The 18,114-nt window shown below is 46.1% G+C and overlaps 1 protein-coding gene across 6 annotated transcripts in view; it reads right to left on the bottom strand.

Annotated features, from left to right (window-relative positions):
* CDK13 (cyclin dependent kinase 13) overlaps positions 1-17,848 on the bottom strand; it is a 231,348-nt gene extending 213,500 nt beyond the window's left edge. For 4 of the 6 annotated variants that reach the window (XM_033930251.1, XM_033930252.1, XM_033930259.1 and 1 more), the window contains exon 1: positions 15,552-17,471. In XM_033930251.1, coding sequence (XP_033786142.1) covers positions 15,552-16,666 — 1,115 coding nt within the window. In that variant the 5' untranslated portion in view covers positions 16,667-17,471. Of the gene's footprint in view, positions 1-15,551; positions 17,472-17,702 lie in introns of those variants that run through there. The other 2 variants (XM_033930257.1, XM_033930258.1) reach the window with 1 other exon arrangement.
* Positions 17,849-18,114: the final 266 nt, after the last annotated feature.

Here is an 18,114-nt window from a genome sequence, read left to right as displayed (position 1 = left end):
AGTGGCCCAACACCAACCACACCTTTGGCTGCACAATACATGGTGACCCCCATAAAGAATCCGTAGAAGGAGAGAAGGATGCAAAGTTGCAACCAACCGAAATAAGGTCTAAAACCCATTGACCACACAGAGACATACCTCCCCCTATGTAAGAAAGCCAAAAGAGCTGGCAGAGGAAGTCAAGATCCCAAAGGAAGTGTAGAAGGATGTGGCCCGGGCTAGACAAGACCAGGAAGGTCCAGACAGAGTAAAGAAACCTCTGTGAAAAAGTCCAGTTCGCAGCGGAAGAAGGAACAAAAGAATGAGTCCACGTAAGCATCTACAAACCTCAACTGCCCGTAAAGGGAAGACGTACTAGGCAGAATTTAGAAGCTGCAATAAGCACCCTATGGCAAACGAACTGTACCATTAAACCTTTAAGACAAAGCTGTGAGCCCAAAAGAGAGCCTCAGCGAGAAAAACTGCCAGATATCCTACACCCCTCTCAAAAGCTACCTGCGTCAAAAAGAGAGGAAGCACAGACCTCAGAACCGGGAGTAATCAGTGAAAGGGTACTCGAGATAGACAACCGTGTGTGGCCCTAAAAGAGGTAGGTATAGTGGACAAATTGACATACCCTCGGTTACCAAAGGTGAGCCCCGGGCTACAAGGAGCTGCACAGCACGCACTGCCAGCTCGGAGGGCCGTCCAATATACCAAATGAGAAGATGGAGATCTTATACCGCTGCAAAATAGACGCCAAAACCGGGAGGCCCGGCTACTCAAAAAACAGAGGAAGATAGTCCTGCCACATAAAGAGGAGAAGCGCTAACCGGCCACCTCGATCCTCCCCTATCTCAGCTGCACCTCAGAAAGGCTCAATGAAATCACCATGAAAGAATGCCATAGCATGACCAAACACCCTCAGCGCTATCCAGAGACCCAGGGAATAAAACCTCCAAGTAGGTACAGCCTCTAGATTGAGAGACTCCGAGAGACACCAGGAGAAACGCGCATAAAGCCTGGGTAAATGCCAATCACTGATGACACTCTGCCGTGATGAGCAATGTGCCAATCCGGTGCGGAAGGCCCCCGAACTGAGCAGGCAAGCACCAAATGAAAAGCTCCCTGCAACACTCTGTCAAGCCAAACAAGGTGGGCGCCTAACACAAGCACGCACCAGAAAAACAAGGCAAAGTACAAAGAAACACCCCCGAGATAAGAACGGCATCCTAGACATCAATAATAATAAAATGCTAGAGGCGCATGCGCTCTTGAAAATTTGTGAGCGGTGGCGCCGTGAGGTGTGCTTCTGTGCCAGTCCTCACGGCGCCTGCGCGTGACTGTGCAGAAAACACCAGCGACTCCTCCCTCCCGCTCCTCTTCAAAGCGGCCTGCTGAGGTTCGCCAGCCGCTATAGCGAACCTCGCAAGCCGCTCTCCACCTCCATGCAGAAGAAGGAGTTGCCGTGTCACCTCCCGCCCTCACTCGCTGCCGCCGCCGCTGATCCTCCTCTTCAGAGCAGCCTGCGATCGTGGCCGGCTTTAAAGAACCTTACAGGCCGCTCTCCAGCTTCAGTAGCACGCTCCCTCTGACGCACAGGATCGCATCAGAGGGAACGTGCTACCGAGTTGGAGAGCAGCCTGTGAGGTTCGCTAAAGCCGGCCACCACGATCACAGGCTGCTTTGGTGAAGAGGAGCAGGCCAGAAGACGCCTGGATGTTGGGAGGGTAAGAAGGGAATCAATACCGGGAGCCAGGGAGAAAGGGAAAGGGGGCTGCTTTGGGGAAAGGGGTGTGCTGGGGGGAGACAGAAGGGACCATGGAGAGATAGGGAGAGGGAAAGGGGGCTGCTTTGGGGGGAGGTGTGCTGGGGACAGACAGCTTTGCTCGGGGGGGGAAGAGACAGAAGAGGGCCATGGAGAGACAGTTAGGGAGAGGGAAAGGGGCCTGCTTTGGGGGGGAGGTGTGTCCTAGGGGCAGACAGCTTTGCTCAGGGGGGGGGGGAGACAGAAAGATACAGACAGCGGCCAAGGAGAGAGAGAGATAAAGAAACACAGACAGACACATCTATTCTAGCACCCGTTAATGTAACGGGCTTAAAGACTAGTCTAAATATAAATCATTATTATTATTGGTTATTTTTTTTGTTGTTGTTATTAATGCAGACCAAAATAAAAAAATCACAGCAAGCTCAGCGAAGTCCAACAACTCAAGACACCCTGGCCCATTGAAAATGACAGCCTCAGGAAACACTGCGGCCCCGCCAACAGCAAAGGAGTTTGAACCGCTGAAATCAACTGCCTGGGGAAACGCTGCGGCACTGCTGACAGTGAAGGAGTCGGGCCCACTGAAAATTTCAGCCTCAGAAAACGCTGCGGCTCTGCCGACAGCGAAGGAGCTCGGTCCTGCCGAAAGTCCGGCCTCAAGAAACACTGTGGCCCCGCCGATAGTGAAAGAACTCAGTCCCGCTAAAAAATACAGCCGTGGGCAACTGAATGACTAAGCCCACAGCAGAACAGAAGAAGCGCACACTGCCTGCACGCGAGAAAAATGGCCGGCATTCAACGGCTTGCAAAATACAAAACCGGAGCCCGCCCCCAAAAAAAAAAAAAAAAAGAATCCCACACTGGAAATACCCAACGTTAGGATGGCCCCACCAAAACCATATAGCACAACACATAAATATAACTGGTGCAGTACTCACAGGACGCCGAACCCGCATAGCAAACACCAATAGACAAAGCTACTCACAAGCTGTTGTACAGTGCCGGTTGAAGCCGGTGAGAGCCGGTTTTGCAGCACAAACAGGGCAGAATTGAAGAACTGTGGTCTATTTTTTTTTTGTTTTTAATTCTTTAAAAAAGACGGGAAAGAAGAAAAATGGAGACCCAGTCAGAACCTCTATCATTGGAGGGCGGGTGAGGCAGGGACCTAGGGGGGCCCCGGTGTAACCCCTAAAGCCGGCACTGTTAAGCCGGACACCCCTGTCTCACTGAAGAGGAAACCCCAACAGGAGAAATATAAATTCCAGCTCACTGAAGAGAAAACCTCAACAGGAGAAAACAATGTTCCAGACACAGCCAGAATCCAGGAGCTAGTTGAATAGCGACCATCACCTGCTGGGAGATACAGGAGGCATGCCAGCCAATAGGACCACCTATTAATCAGTTTCTCTATCTCCGCCTACTGGTAGATAGATGTGGGCTATCTCGCTAGTCTCTGGATTCATCTGCTGCTGTTGCTAAGGAAACTAGTTTTTTAGGCCGTTACATTAACGGTTGCTACAATAGATGTGTAGACGTAGGCATTTCTTTCTTTCTGTATGTCTATCTTTCTGTCTCTCTCCCTGGCCCCGTCTCTCTTTCTTTCTTTCTTTCTGTCTCTCTCCCTGGCCCCCTGTCTGCCTTTCTTTCTGTCTCTCCCCCCTGTCCAACAGCACCCCTTCCCTGCTCCCCCTGTCCAGCAGTAGCCCTTCTCCTTTACTTTTACCTTCCCCCTGTCCAGCAGCACCCCTTCCCTGTTCCCCCTGTCCAGCAGTAGCCCTTCTCCCTTACTTGTATCTCTCCCCGTCCAGCAGCATCCCTTCTCCCTTCCCTGCATCCGCTAGGCCGGGCAGCCTTGGGGCTTTTGCTAGGCCGGCCCGCCTCGCATTATCGAAGTGAGCTGGCCTAGCAAATGGCCCGCGGCTGCGTGATGAAACCACAGCTGCTGCTGGTCCAGGGGTGAGAAGAAGAGGCGTCCCGGCAGCGGCAGCATAGTCAGGAAGCATAAAGTCAGCCGGTGTTGGAGATCGGGGCAGGAAATCAGCTGAGGCAGGCACTGCGCATGCATGGCACTGAAGCATGGATCATGGCAGCACAGAGATTGAAGTGTGCATGTGCGCTAAGGGTTTTATTATAGCTGATTATATATAGATATAGATAAATATAAAAACACATATATACATACATACATACACACAATTTTTATAAGGAAGTCCCAGCAGAAGCTACAGAAAAATAAAGAAATTTAAACAAGGCAGAAAAACCTTAAAGGAAAAACTGGAAGAGATTAAAGCTAGTAAGAGAAGTCCCACACAACTTATGGAGAAAAGAGGCAGGAAGACAAAAATCTCTTTGAAGAGGAAAAAAAACAAACCCTCGCTACTGAAATTGAAGACATGTCTTCATTCTCTGTGGAAAAAGTAAAATGTGGGTCCAGCATGACTTGGACAGGTGGGAAGGCACTCATGCATGCACAGTGTAGGCTTAACAAAGGCTTCTAGAAAACATTGGGCGCCATCCATACCAGGGCTCCATCCATGATGTCAAACACATGTGAGAAGACTATGTCCTGTTTGTCCTTGGAGAAGGTTCTTTTAGACCTTAGAACCTTTATACCATCACAGAAAAAAAAAAACGCAGTTAAGAGAACACTTAATTATGGCTCAAAGTTTCTGCAAAAACAAAAGTATACTTAAACTAAATTAGGGGTTCTCAACCCAGTCCTGGCAACACGCCTAGTCAGTTTTTCAGGATACCTACAGTACAACAAATATGCATGAGATAAATTCATGCCATACAAATTTAGGTATAAACAAACTATAACTACTAAATTTAGTTGAGCCATCCTCATACTATAACAGAACTGCTGTAGAATTGATAAAATAGTACATTGAACTTGAGTTGATGAAGTATACTGCTGGATAAACCCAATCTTCAGATACAACTCACTCTGGAGGAGTTAAAACTGGGAGGAGTACCATGGGTGGAAGGAGATTTAAGTGCTAGATGTCATAGAAAAAGATGAGTAGGTCAAAGGTAGATATCAAATCTTACTAAAGTCTTTTGGAAACTAAAATAAAAATGAAGATGCACCACATTATCAAGATACACAAGCTTTGCAGATGATTGGATATGCTCTCTTGATAAGCTTGCTTGATTAATGTAATGCGTTATATACGTATTTAGGATCTTTGGGAAAAACATCTTAAACAATACAAAATACAGCAACTAGAGTCCTCTAAGGGAAAAGTAGATGGGAAAGTACGCATCCTATCCTAAGAGAACTTCATTGGTTACAGATTCAGGTATATTGTTTAAATTGATGGTTCTGATATATATTGTGCGCAAGGTTCTATTAGCTATGGCTCACTGTCGCCATCACCGTATCCCTGCCCTTTTTGTTAGCTTAGATGCCTCCAAGGCTTTGGACAGTGTTCATTGGTCTTTTCTATTTCTTACTCTGGCTCATGTAGGTCTCCAGCGTTTTTATCTGGATGTGATTCAAGCTCTTTATGTTAACCCACGAGCTTCTTTGTTAGTTAATGGCACTTGCTCGGATTCTTTTCCCATATTGTGGGGCACTAGACAAGGGTGTCCCCTTTCCCCGCTTTTATTTCTTCTTACATTGGAGCCTATCCTCTGTACTTTACAATTATTTGATCAGGTAAGCGGTTTACGTGTTGGTGGTGGTGAAATTAAAACTTTGTCCTTCGCGGACAACCTGTTTCTTGTTCTTACTAATCCTGTAGTGTCTTTGCCGATGACGTTGAATTTGATTTCTTAGTTTGGGTTCTATACAGGTCTCTCTCTTAACTTGGATAAGTCGTTGGCCCTCCCCTCTTTTTCAGCGGTTCGTACTAACTGGCCAGGGGTCTTTCCGATACAGTGGGCTGATACTCATCTTAAATACCTCGGTGTCCTTTTACCTATGGATCTGTCGTGCCTCTATGCGATTAACGTTGAGCCCTTATTGCGAGACTTGTCTAATCAGCTGTGCCTTTGGCAGGGGTATCCCCTCTCTCTTTTGGGTAGAGTTAGTTTATATAACATGGTTGTTGTGCTGCATTGGCTTTATGTCTTCCAGATGCTTCCTCTTTAATTTGGTCCATAGGGATGAGATGAGACTCATCCTTTTGGAACGCTTTCTCTGGGTTGGTAAATGGGCACGTCTTTCTTATCAGAAAGCGGCCTTACTGTGATATAAGGGGGGGGGGGTTAGGCTTATTGAATCTTCGCTTTTTGGCTGTTGGTTGTGGTATGTGTCATATTAATGATTTCTTTTGGGCACCACTTACTTTACTAATACACCCTTGGAACTCTCCTGTTTTCGGACTTTTCATTTTAGTGCATTTTTACATGCTATTCCTTCAGGACGCACGGGAACCCTCTCTCCTACTGTTTTACACGGCTCTTTGAAGCGGGTTTGGAATTGGGTTTGTTATTTCATGGTATCTCGACTCATGTCTCCCCTTTCTTGCCTTTACGTCTCAAAACTTCATTTCCTCCTGGTATCGATACTGCTGCTTTTATTGGATGGGAAGCAAGGGAGATTCATTACTTATTCCAACTAGAGGCGGATGATGGGACTATCAAGTCCTTTGACCAATTACAAAATTAATTTTGTAATCTTCTGATGGTTTTGCGTATTTTCAGACTCATCACTATATACAATCTCTCCCCTCGGGAGATCTAGCTGCTGGTCGACATGAATTGTTGTCCACGGCCTATACCATTGGATCTCAATTGATTCCACTTAAATTTCATCACCGTTACCTGAAGGATGAATCCCTTTTCCCTGACCATAATAAGTTACGGGATTTATAAATGGCATTACCTAAAGACGCGGTCTCAGTGGCTATTAAGCAGTTGAATGTTTATTGTAAATATATGACTTTTTGGGAGCAACATTTTAAAATTGGTGTCGTGTCTCTATATTTCCCCTAAGAGAGCATACTTGGCTTGTTTTCGTGCCTCGGCTCAATTCCCTCGCTGTCATTGTCCAGAAGCGAGTGTGGTCTTGCCCTTTGGTTATGGCCTTTTAGGACCGCGTTTTCACTTTTTGTTGAACATATCTGGAAAATAAAGACAGACTGTTCACACTCTCCAAGGTAGGGAGAACGAGAGGGCACTCTCTAAAATTGAAAGGGGATAGATTTCTTATGCAGATATATAAACTTAGCACTTAAGAGATAAGGGGTTGATAAGGGGCCAAGGTCTTTTTACTACTAGTACTACTTCTACTACTACTACTACTACTACTACTACGTGTCATTTCTAAAGCACTAGACATACGCAACGATATACATCAAAACACAGAAGAGAAAGTTCCTGCTCAAAAGTAGAGGTCTGCATGGGAACGGGAATCGCGGGAATCCCATGAGAATCCCCCTAGGTCGACAGGACTCCCGCGGTGACCCCTCCCAGGCCCACGGAACTCTCGTGGGGACCCCTCCCAGGCTAACGGGACTCCCACAGGGATGGACCCGGAGTTCCTATCCCGAGGCCTACCTAATTTCTGGTTTAGGTCCGGCGCCGAGCTGAACTCATGAGTCCCGACAAATCAGCAGCAACAGTCTCTGTCACGTAGGCAGTAATCTCAGCACGTAGGCACACATACTTTGTTTGCCTACGTGCTTAGCTCTAAGCCTACGTGACAGATACTGATTCGTGGGGAGGTGTCACGTGCAGGCTAGAGCGGGCGGACAGAGTCATCTTCCTCCCCCCCAGGAACACTCACGCTTAACTCCCTCCTCAGTATCCGGGCGTACATACAGCAGCTGTTGGAGACGGCAAAGGGGAGAATGCCCCAGAAAAGTTTGCTAAGATCAAGAATCCTTTTTTTTTTTTGTTAAAAAAATAAAATAAAAAAAATCACATGCTCTTTTCCTGTATGCAAACTGAAATGCAACGAGGAGAAGGGACCAAGGTTTTGAAGACTCAGGGCTGCTGATTTTAGGAGGGTGGTGGGAATGAATGTAGGGAAGGGTTTTTGTTTCCTGCTGGAACTCTTGGAGGGAGGCTGCTGTAGGCGGAGCGTCTCACCTGTGCTGCCTGCCCCATTCTTCCAGCCTGCAATGACGTCTCCTTTCTGGAGTAGGATTTTTTTCCTGTTTTGTAAACCAGAAGCCCTTTTTGGCAACAGGCCTAGGGAAGGATGCGAATAAGATTTTGGCATGTTCACAAAAGACATCTTCTTCACGTGTTTATTCTCTAATATTTTCTCACAGGTATACTGGAAATACATCTCATAATTCAACAGTAAAAAAATAAAATCTACTGTACGCAGTCAAGGTAAAATAAAAAAATTGTGAGGAGGCAGGCAAGGAAACCGTGGTTGTTTTCCATGAGTAAACACTTGGGTGGATACATTGCTATCAATTTGGCATCTATACAGTGAGGAGAAACCTGTTCTGCCCTGGTTGTGGGAAGAGAAACTTTTTACTGTTCTTGAAGCATATGTTGTTAACTGAAGGCTGGGCAATAAGGTGGCAGAGCTACTAAGGTACCAGAATTGGGCAAGTTACTTTCTAACAAATGAGTTCCTCTGGGAGGATGAGGTCTAAAGGCATCCATGAGCCACTGAGGTGCCAGCATCTGTGACTCAGGGACGCTACTGTTGCCTGCCAAGCTTGGCAAAAGGGACCCCCCGGCCAACTGCAGAGGAAGTCCTCAGCTGAAAGCTTGGGGGTCCTCATCAGCTGAGTATTTCTATTTTATATTTACTTTAGAGAGACTGGTAGAAACCCGTTTACAAAGTAGGTATTCTTCCCAATTAATATTTCCAAATTAAGCAAATTAAGCAAAGTGTCTTTGCTTATTTGTAAATGGGTCTCTATCATAGCCTTTAACTCATTAGCATAATTAAATGAAATAACTGTTTCTGAAGTTTATAGGGACGGAGGGATTCCTCATGGGGATGGGTGGGATTTCTGTCCCCGTGCAACTCTCTACTCAAAAGAGCTTAGAATCTAGTCAAGAGAGACAAACTGGACAAGAAGGTGCATCAATACACAGTGCTCAGGTAAGGGAATTACAGAGGGAATAGTAAGACAGATATTGGTGCTTAACAGGTGGGTTGGAGTTTGGAATTGAAAGCAGCTTCAAAGAAGTGGATTTTCAGTCTGGATTTGAATACTGCTAGAGATGGAGCTTGCCATAATGAGTTAGGCAGTTTGTTCCAGGCATACGGTAAAGCAAAGTAGAAGGGACAGGGTGTGGAGTTGGCCATAGAGAAAGGTACAGATTAGGGAGACTTTTCCGATGAGTTATGGAGAGAGAAGAGATACTGAGGAGTTGCGGAGTGAATACACTCACCTCTGGGTAAAGGTACGAGATTGGGGTGTCCTCTCTCCTCTTTGTTATTTGCACAATGTATTAGAGTGCATACAGTTATCAAGAATATTTCTAAAAGTCCTTCTATGCACAAAATCTCACTGTTTTCTCTCAAAGCCTCACACTACTATACAAGTTTTGATACTGGAGATAAAAAACATTATGGTGGTGCCTCTGGCTTTAAAGCCAATATAGAAAAAACTGAGGCACTTAATTTATCATTAAAGGACAGGAATATGGAGAGCCTTAAATCTAATTTTCCTTTTAAGAGGGTTCCCAACATCTTAAATACCTGGGTGTCTATGCCATGTCCTTTGTAGATCAGCTTTTCGCAGCCAATTATATCACCCTTGGTTAATAAAGTATAAAATGATTTATGGGATTGGATAGGGGGACCTATTTACTTTTAGGTAGTATAGCTATACTTGATCTATTCAAGGTTCTGACTATTCCTATTAACTCTAAAACCTTGCTATCTTGGCAGTGGTTGGTTTTCTCAATATACTGTACAGTGTTCCCCCGGTCGTTTGCGGTCCCGGTCACTCGCGGTATTTTCCAACTGCAAACCACCAATAAGGAGAGGGCAGTGGGAGAGGCAGGAGAGAGCAGCCAGAGCACCGCGAGTGCAGGAAATCACTTGCGGTACGCTTCGACCGCCTCTTTCTGCACTATGTCGGGCCTTGACACGCAGCTCCTGATTGGATAAGGCCCGACTTAGTGCAGGAAGAGGCGGTCTGAGCATACCGTGAATTATTTCCTGCACTCGCGGCCCTCCGGCTGCCCTCCTGCTGCCCTCTTCAGGCTCCCCCATGAAAAACCGTATTTGCGGTTTTTCAAGATTTGCGGGGGTTCCTGGAACGGAATCCCCGTGAATATCGGGGGAGTACTGTATATGGCATCTTTCCTTTTTTTTGTCTCCATCCTCGCAGTTGCAGCAATAGACCCCACCAACCCCAGATCCACCATCTCTCCCGTCATCGCCAGAGACCCAAGCGTGCGCCTGATTCTTGCCGACACGTGGCCGCTGCATCAAGTCTCCTAGAAACATAGTCGGATTCAAGCCTCGCAAAATTTACCCTGCTGCGGCCTGCATAGAAAGAAAATCAGACTCAGGGAATAACTAGAAGAACAGTGCGGTGATTTCCACAGCACCAGAAAAAACATGTCCCATCTCATGCGTGCTGCTATAAACCAGCACCTGCACAATCAGCTGCACATGGCCGCAACAAACACCAATGAAAGAGAGCCTCGGAATAAACAGGACTACTACTGCTGCACTGAAACCCAACGAGGAGAACAAGTGTGAGCATGAAATTGCACCGCTACTGCCGTGCTGTAACCAACAAGGAAACCAAGCGTGTGCATGCAAAGGGCGGGAAAGTCCCGGCTCCCTCAACACTTTCTAGTCATAAAACTTAGCCTCAATAAAATATCCATTCCTTAAACGTACATTGACCGAACCCAAAGTACTAAGACTCCCAAACAGAACCTGACGTTCAAACAACAGTAAAAAACACATACCGGTACATACTCACAAGCTTGTTGTTAGGGCCGGTTGAAGCCAGTAAGAGCTGGTTGTGCAGCACTAACAGGGCAGAATGTAGCAACTGTGGTCTCCCTGTTTTTTGTTTGTTTTTTTTTAACAGAGAAGGGAAAGAATAAAAAATGGAGACACAGTCAGTCCCTCTATCATTGGAGGGAGGGTGAGGCAGGGACCTGGGGGGGGGCCCAGGTGTAACCCCTAAAGCTGGCACCGTTCAGCCGGACACCCCTATCTCACTGAAGAGAAACCTCAACAGGAGAAATAGAATGGCAGTCTCACTGAAGAGAAACCTCAACAGGAGAAAATAATTTTCCAGTCACAGCCAGAATTCAGGAGCTAATTTAATAGCGACCATCACCTGCTGGGAGATAGAGCATACTGAAGATACAGGAGGAGTGCCAGCCAATAGGACCACCTGTTAATCAGTTTCTCTATCTCCACCTGCTGGTAGATGTGTGCTATCCCATTGGTCTCTGGATTCATCTGCTGCTGTTGCTAAAGAAACTACAATTGGAGCCTTGAAATACTGGGAACCACTGGAACAAAAGCGACTGCTGTAGCATTCTCATGTGAAAGCAAGCCAAAGTTCCCAGTGGAGTCACCACCATAGATCCTAGAACCTGTACAGAATCCCATACTCTTGTTCTTGGTGACTGAAGAAGGCAAACCTGAGACTATAACTTGTCGCCCCAGTCTCTGGGAAGAAACACATTCCTCTCCTACGTGAACAACATCCCCTGATATTTCAATAATTAGTACAGGAGAAAATACTTGAAACTCATATTGTGAATAATGCAAAATATTAAACTTTTCTAAATATTGATTATTAACAAGTTTTTCCACATTCTATCAAATATGGTATAGATTCCACTGGTTTTACTTTGAAATTATCTAATTTTCTCTTGGGATCAGAACAATTTCTCTCAAATCAGTAGGAGAGAGGCCCTTTAATAAAATCTTATTTATACAATAATAAACAGCAATTTTGAAAAATGTTGAGGCCTCCTTCAAAATATAAAATCTGACAAAGATCTAAATGGCAATGTACTTTAACATATTATATACCTTTAGAAACTCCTCCTAATCTACTTTTTCAAATCTAGGGGGTCTTTTACTAAGGTACGCTAGCCAATTTAGCGCACGTGCTAAATATTAGCGCGTCCATAGAATATAATGGGCGTGATAGCATTTAGCGCATGCTAAATCGGCTAGCGCACCTTAGTAAAAGACCCCCCTAGTCCAAATTAAATCTACAGGAGCAACATCCTTATTCCTAAATAGCCCCCAAGACTCTAAAATCATTCGAAAATTGAGATTTAATTCCCGAACCTTCCCTTGAAAATAAATTAGCTAACTGATCAGGTGTTGCTTGTTAATAATTCAAATAATCTTATCTGTTTTGACCAAGGAATTAACTAGATTAAATAATCTACTTGTGTCAGTAACATCTAGTCTGATACGATTAAAATAGTCATTTCTTGATTCTATTAATTTATTTTTATATTTAAAACAGTTTTTCTCCAAACCTTTTAAACTCATCATTTGGATGTTTTTTCCCCACATAATTGCTGAGAACCACTGGGTGAAGCAATATCTACAATTATCCTGTTGTATGTGCTTGTATAACAGAAGAAGGGAATGTCTTTCTTGTAGAAAGAATCGATACCTCAGGAAATGCACATACAGCAGAAATATTTACAGGAAGAAACATCAAAAATTCAAATGTCTAGTACGCAGTTTAGTCACAGACAATGCTGCAAATGTATCCAAGATGAGAAGAAAATTTAGAAAAGCATGAGGAGTACCAAGCTAATAACATACTTGTATGGTTGCTGTGCTCATTTACTGCACCTCCTAGCCAAAGACTTCAGTATCCCAGAAATAAAGATTAATGTTGAAATAGCTAAATACTTCATGACAATCATTTTGCAGCAACAGCAGCAGCTCTGAAAAGAAGCTAACATCCCCACAAGATATTAGATCAGTGCCCCGCAAACTTTTTAAAGCCCCTGCACACTAAACTTGGAGCCGTGGCTGGAGGGCATCCAGAATGTGCCGGACGTCAACACGATGATGTCATGTGCGACATCATGTCAACATACGTGCATGCGCAGAGGCCCTCCAGACAAGGCCCTGAGCCTGAGGGTTACTATTCTGGTGGAGAGATGCGGAGAGGCGTCAGCCGACTACTTACAGGACGGACGTGCCTCTCGCGATAAGCACGTCCTGTAAACAGTCAGCCAGTGCCTCTCCTCCTTGCTGGTGTCTCATGGCACACCCGGAATCTCACCGCAGCACATAGTTTGCAATACAGTGTGTTAAATGAACTCCGTGGTGGACTGTTTTGAGAGGCCTATTATGATGACATCTGGCCTATTATGATGACATCTGGTTGTAAATATTAAGATTATACCAGCAAGAATGAGTCTAGAAAACCATGATTTAAATCAAGTCTGACTAGTGATTTAAAATTGATTTGATTTAAATCAAATCCACCCTGGTTTTGTAGCTATTCCTACTCTGTACAGTATTTACCTGGCTGGTGAGCCTGACTGCACATTTCAAAAAACAATGCTGTAAAAACAACTCTCCTCTGCTATATGTAGAATTGTATATGCCTTCATTTTTAACTTTTCTTTTTGAATATATTAGTTTTATTACCCCATGAAGCTAAAAAAAAAAAAAAAAGGGGGGGGGATCATTCTTAGGTATTTTTGAACTCTTTAGATCTCCCACCTTTTCTTTGATCTGCTTTCTAATCCACCATTATATAAATCTACAGTACTTAGATATTGTAATCTATCTAAAAAGGGCACTATACCTAGAAACCACTGAGATTTTTCTTCAACTTGGGGAAAACGAGACAAGATAAATAACAAGTGTAAAAAGTCCAAAAAAGAATGAATATAAATAAAAACATTACTTTCACATCATTATTCATGAAGTACCTTCTACTTCTTGCATTATAGGGTACAGTTTTTAAACAAAAAGAAGTATTCACAACACGAGTTTCAGAAGTTTAATTATTCACCGCTATGGAATGCTTTGCAAATATAGTTTCTATACATGCCTTTGCTTATACACGTTTTCAAACATTTTATATTTGGTTATTTGCCATCTCATCAGATTCTCTCTCCAAGCTCTATCACACAATCATCATCTTGATTCCCCAGTGATCATTAGCTCTGTGGTGCTAAGACTCATGAACTGGTCAGCATTTAAAAATAACATATCTAGAACTTGCTGCACCATTCCAATACATATAACATATAAAAAGCCAGTTTTCCATTAGCTTCACAAGAAGTCTAACAGTATGGAAGTCTGATGATGCAAAACACAAATCAGACAAGGTACTGCCACCAGCTAAAACAATCTTTGTGATGAACTTCCTAGTCTGTCTTCACTTACCACCACTAAAAAAATTATTTTAGGCAATCATGATCTGAAAGAAGGCAATCCAACCATAAGAGCCAGATCTGTGGGTGCTTGAGCACCACAATATTGTGCAAACTCTGTGTCTAGGGAGGTCTAATTTCTATTCATTTTGAAAAGTTGATTCCTATGAATCCAACTACTACAAACCTGCACCTTCAGAACATAATCTCTGAATCCAAAAACAGCATTTCTGCAAACTAGAATTCTGATAAGTCTATCAGATTACCGTACTTGTTGACCAATGCAAGTTACTTTTGTTTTCTGTCTACATCATTCTAGTTCAGGGGAGGGCAACTCCAGTCCTCGAGGGCCAGAATCCAGCCGGGTTTTCCGGATTTCCCCAATGAATATGCATTGAAAGCAGTGCATGCAAATATATCCCATGCATATTCATTGGTATACCAACACTACAAAGCAAGATATAATTAACCAAACTGAAAGTGCGATATGGGTTCATTTATGTTTAATGTATAATATAGTGTTAAGATTTATGTTATTTAATAAAAATACAGTATATTTAAATAAAAAACCTTGTCTAGTTATATTATATGCATATTCTTTGGGGAAATCCTGAAAACCGACTGGATTCCGGCCCTTGAGGACCGGAGTTGCCCACTCCTGTTCTAACTTATATCCTGCAATACAGGCCATTAAAACGTTAGTGCATCCCCTCCAATGCTGCAAACCTAAGAAATAGCATCTCTTGCCACCAGCTCTTCAATAACTTACTCCATTTAATAAATTCTCATTAGTTACTTCCTCACACTAAAATTTTACCCAAACCTTAAAGCCATTATTTTCTCAGGCATCTACTTATCCATCACATACTTACCATTTACTATCAGCCAGGAAGCAAGCGCTCCCTAACAAGACCATAACTTTTCTGCATAGGATTTGAATATCTTCTGACACTGCTTTTAAAACTAGCAGACTATAGATATCAGGACACCTGTCCCATACATGCATAAGATGCTACCTGATGTGCTTACACACAAACCTAAAATAGAACTCCAAAGCACACCTTAATATACACACACTAGGAAATCCAGAAGTTTGGTTGTTTTTTTTACACAATGCAAATAAAAAAAGAAAGCATTAGAAATAAACTTTAGAGAAGAAAACTCAACATAATCTAAATTACAACTGAATAAAGAAAGATGGAACCTGGATGCCAAGAATCTTTTTTATTACCAAGGTTTATGTCAGGGTGACAATAGGACCTGTCATCATTAGTAGACAACAAAATATGAGACTCAGAAGTGAACCAACAGGGTAAGCAGCAGGACATCTTAAAAAAAAGCATCATACGGCTGGTTCCTAAAGACAGCCTTTACTACTGAACAACAAAGACGGCAGGAGTTTCCAGCACACACATCTGCTCAGAAAAACATGTCATTTTGCATGCGGATCAAAAACAAAGTCTTAGAACAGCGATTTGGCGGAAGGCTATAAAATCACCAAAGAAAAGCAGAACCCTCCCCGCAAGCAGACACTTACCGGGCAGTAGCGGGGCTGTAGGGACTCCTGGAGCGCCGGCGATTGTAGGGTGCGGGCGAGGCCTCTCCGCGCTCATTGGAGCTGTGGTGGCCGTAGCTGGGCGAGCGCCGGCGGCTGTAAGACGGGCTGGGCGAGCGCTGGCGGTAGGGGCTGCAGTCCCGGAGCGCTCCGTACCTGGACGGGCTGTGGTGGGAGGTGGCTGCGGCGCCAGTGCTGCCATGGAGCTGGGGGGTGCCTCCGCCCTCCTCCCGTCCCCCACTCGGGCTCCGCCAGTACGTCTTAGAGTCCTTCTCCTCGCGATATGCCTTAGGCGGTTGCTTGTAGGCAGCAGGGGTATCCCGGCTCCTTCGCGTCTCCCGCTCCTTTCTGCCAGTCTCTTTCTTTTTACGCTCACCACGGGCTCGGCTCTCCTTATCCCCGGTCGCCGACTGCGCCTCCTCTCGACGGCGGCGCCGACGTCGCTCCCGCGGCTTTTCTTTAGCCCGACTGGCCGAGCGCTTCCGGCGGCCTCCACCGGGCTGGCTCCCCCTTGCACCGCTCAGACGGGAAAGACGGCGGGCGGAAGAGGCGGTGGAGGAGGCCGGCGAAGAGGAGCCGGGGGACGGGCTGCGGGCTCCCGAGAGCCCCTCCGACTGAGAGCTCACGTCGTCGTATTCCACAGGTGGCAACGCGCCGAGGCCTCCCTCTCCCGGGAAGCCGCCTCGCCTCAAACCGAGCGACGAGGGCGGCGGGAGGAGCAGCAGAGGCAGCGGGGGCTGGAGGAGAGGTGGCAGAGGAGGCTGAAGGAGCGGCAGGCCCAGGCCGCAGGCAGCCACCGCCGCAGCCCGTTCCCGCTCTCTGTGTTGCTGCAGGAGCAGGAGCCGTTGGCGCTGCAGGCGCCGGCCGTAGCGAGCAGTGGAGGAGGAAAGGCGCTTCCTGACAGCTGCCGCCGCATCCTCCTCAAGCCGCGTCGGTGAAAACCTGCCACCGCGCCCTCGGCCGCCACCTCCACCCCTCTTCCGCCGCTTCTTCCTGTCATTGCGTTTCCTCCTTTCCGTGGGACCCCGGCCCCCACTGCCGCCGCCTCCGCCTCCTCCTCCGGACCCAGGCGGTTGCGACTCCGAGCCGGTCAGCATGGAAAAGTATTTTTAAAAAGTTTGAGCCAGCGCCAGTAACAAGAAGGGGGGGGGGGAAAGGGTTAATTCGACGGTGTCTGTTAGTCTCACTTGGGTCCAGGCATCGGGCAACAGAATAAACCACCGGGAGAATAAGATAAAAGTTCTCAAAGTGAGGAAATAATCCAGTTGTTCACGCTTCCCTGACCCTCAAGGGGGTGGCGACAGGGACAGTTAGCCCCGAGTTCCACCAACAGCAGCAGGCTTCTCTAGGCCACAGGAGACCAGTGGCGGCCATGTATTACGCGGAAATGCCGTCGACGACTCAGAGGGCTAAAGGGAAGAAGTAAGGCGTCTGTGCTGGCGCTTTAAGAGAAGGGGGTGTAGCTTTGTTTCCAGCGAGCCGCCATAAGGCCAGTCCGTCACCCGCTTTCCTCTATCTCCGGTGCCCACCAGTTCCGTTCTCTTCTCCCGGGGTTGCTGCCCGTCGCTCGGTGACGTCACGGCAGGTCTCGCCAGTGCGGACGTAGTTTCCCTTCCCCGCGGGCCGATGATGGTCGCACTCCCTGTGACCGTTTTATTCAATCAGGTGCTTCATGTTTTCCTTACTCCTATACACATGTGGGTCATTTTATTAACATTCAAAGCTCCTTTTTTTGCCCGACCCTCTCAGGAGTCGCGTCGCTTTTTCCCCAACTGACGCGTACTCTGGGGCTGCCAAAGATCTCCACCGTCACTCGCCGTTGCTAGTCCTGCGCAGGACACAGGAGCTGGCATCATGGCCACCCTCCTCCCTTGCCAACCATGACAGCTTCCGCTTTCGGTACCCAAAGGGAGGGGCCATGGGGGGGGACGAGCGGAAGGGCCACGTGACAGACTCGGGAGGGCCTTTTCCTTAGCCGCGCGGGTCTTAAATCAACTTGCCGCACCGCGAGATGTCTGTTGTCAATATGGCCGGCAACAGTCAGGGAAGAGTACGGCCTAATGGAGTTTGCTTTTTTTTTTTTTTTTTTTGCGAGCTCACCAACCATTTTAAGGCGATGTGGTTAACACCTACCTGATATAGAGTGGGTTATCTGAGCATCAGTCCTGTTGGTGCTCTGGCTGAATTGTTTGAGCACGTGATGTCCAGGGTTCTCTTAAATGTACCTTGCGGGGACTCTGGGTGCTGCGACGTGCTTGAAGTAGAAAGTGTTTCGTGTGGAAATGGTTTTGGAGTGGCTCCCATTCTTGTAGCTGAAAATATGACGTCACAAACCATAAGACTTACTAAACTAGATCAAGCCAAAGGCCAGTCAAGCATAACGCAGCAATAGAAGCAAAAAATAAAACACGGATTTTCCGGATCTTCTGGATTTCCCCTCCAGGAAGCATAGAGTGCTGGATCCGAGTGGATGCAGTCCTGAAAGCAATGGGGGCTGGATCCAGGTGGATGCAGCCCTCCAGGAAGCATAGAGGGCTGGATCCAT

This window comes from Geotrypetes seraphini, chromosome 2, assembly GCF_902459505.1.
Source record: "Geotrypetes seraphini chromosome 2, aGeoSer1.1, whole genome shotgun sequence".
In the NCBI taxonomy this organism is placed as follows: domain Eukaryota; kingdom Metazoa; phylum Chordata; class Amphibia; order Gymnophiona; family Dermophiidae; genus Geotrypetes; species Geotrypetes seraphini.
This window is presented reverse-complemented; position numbering and strand designations above follow the sequence as displayed.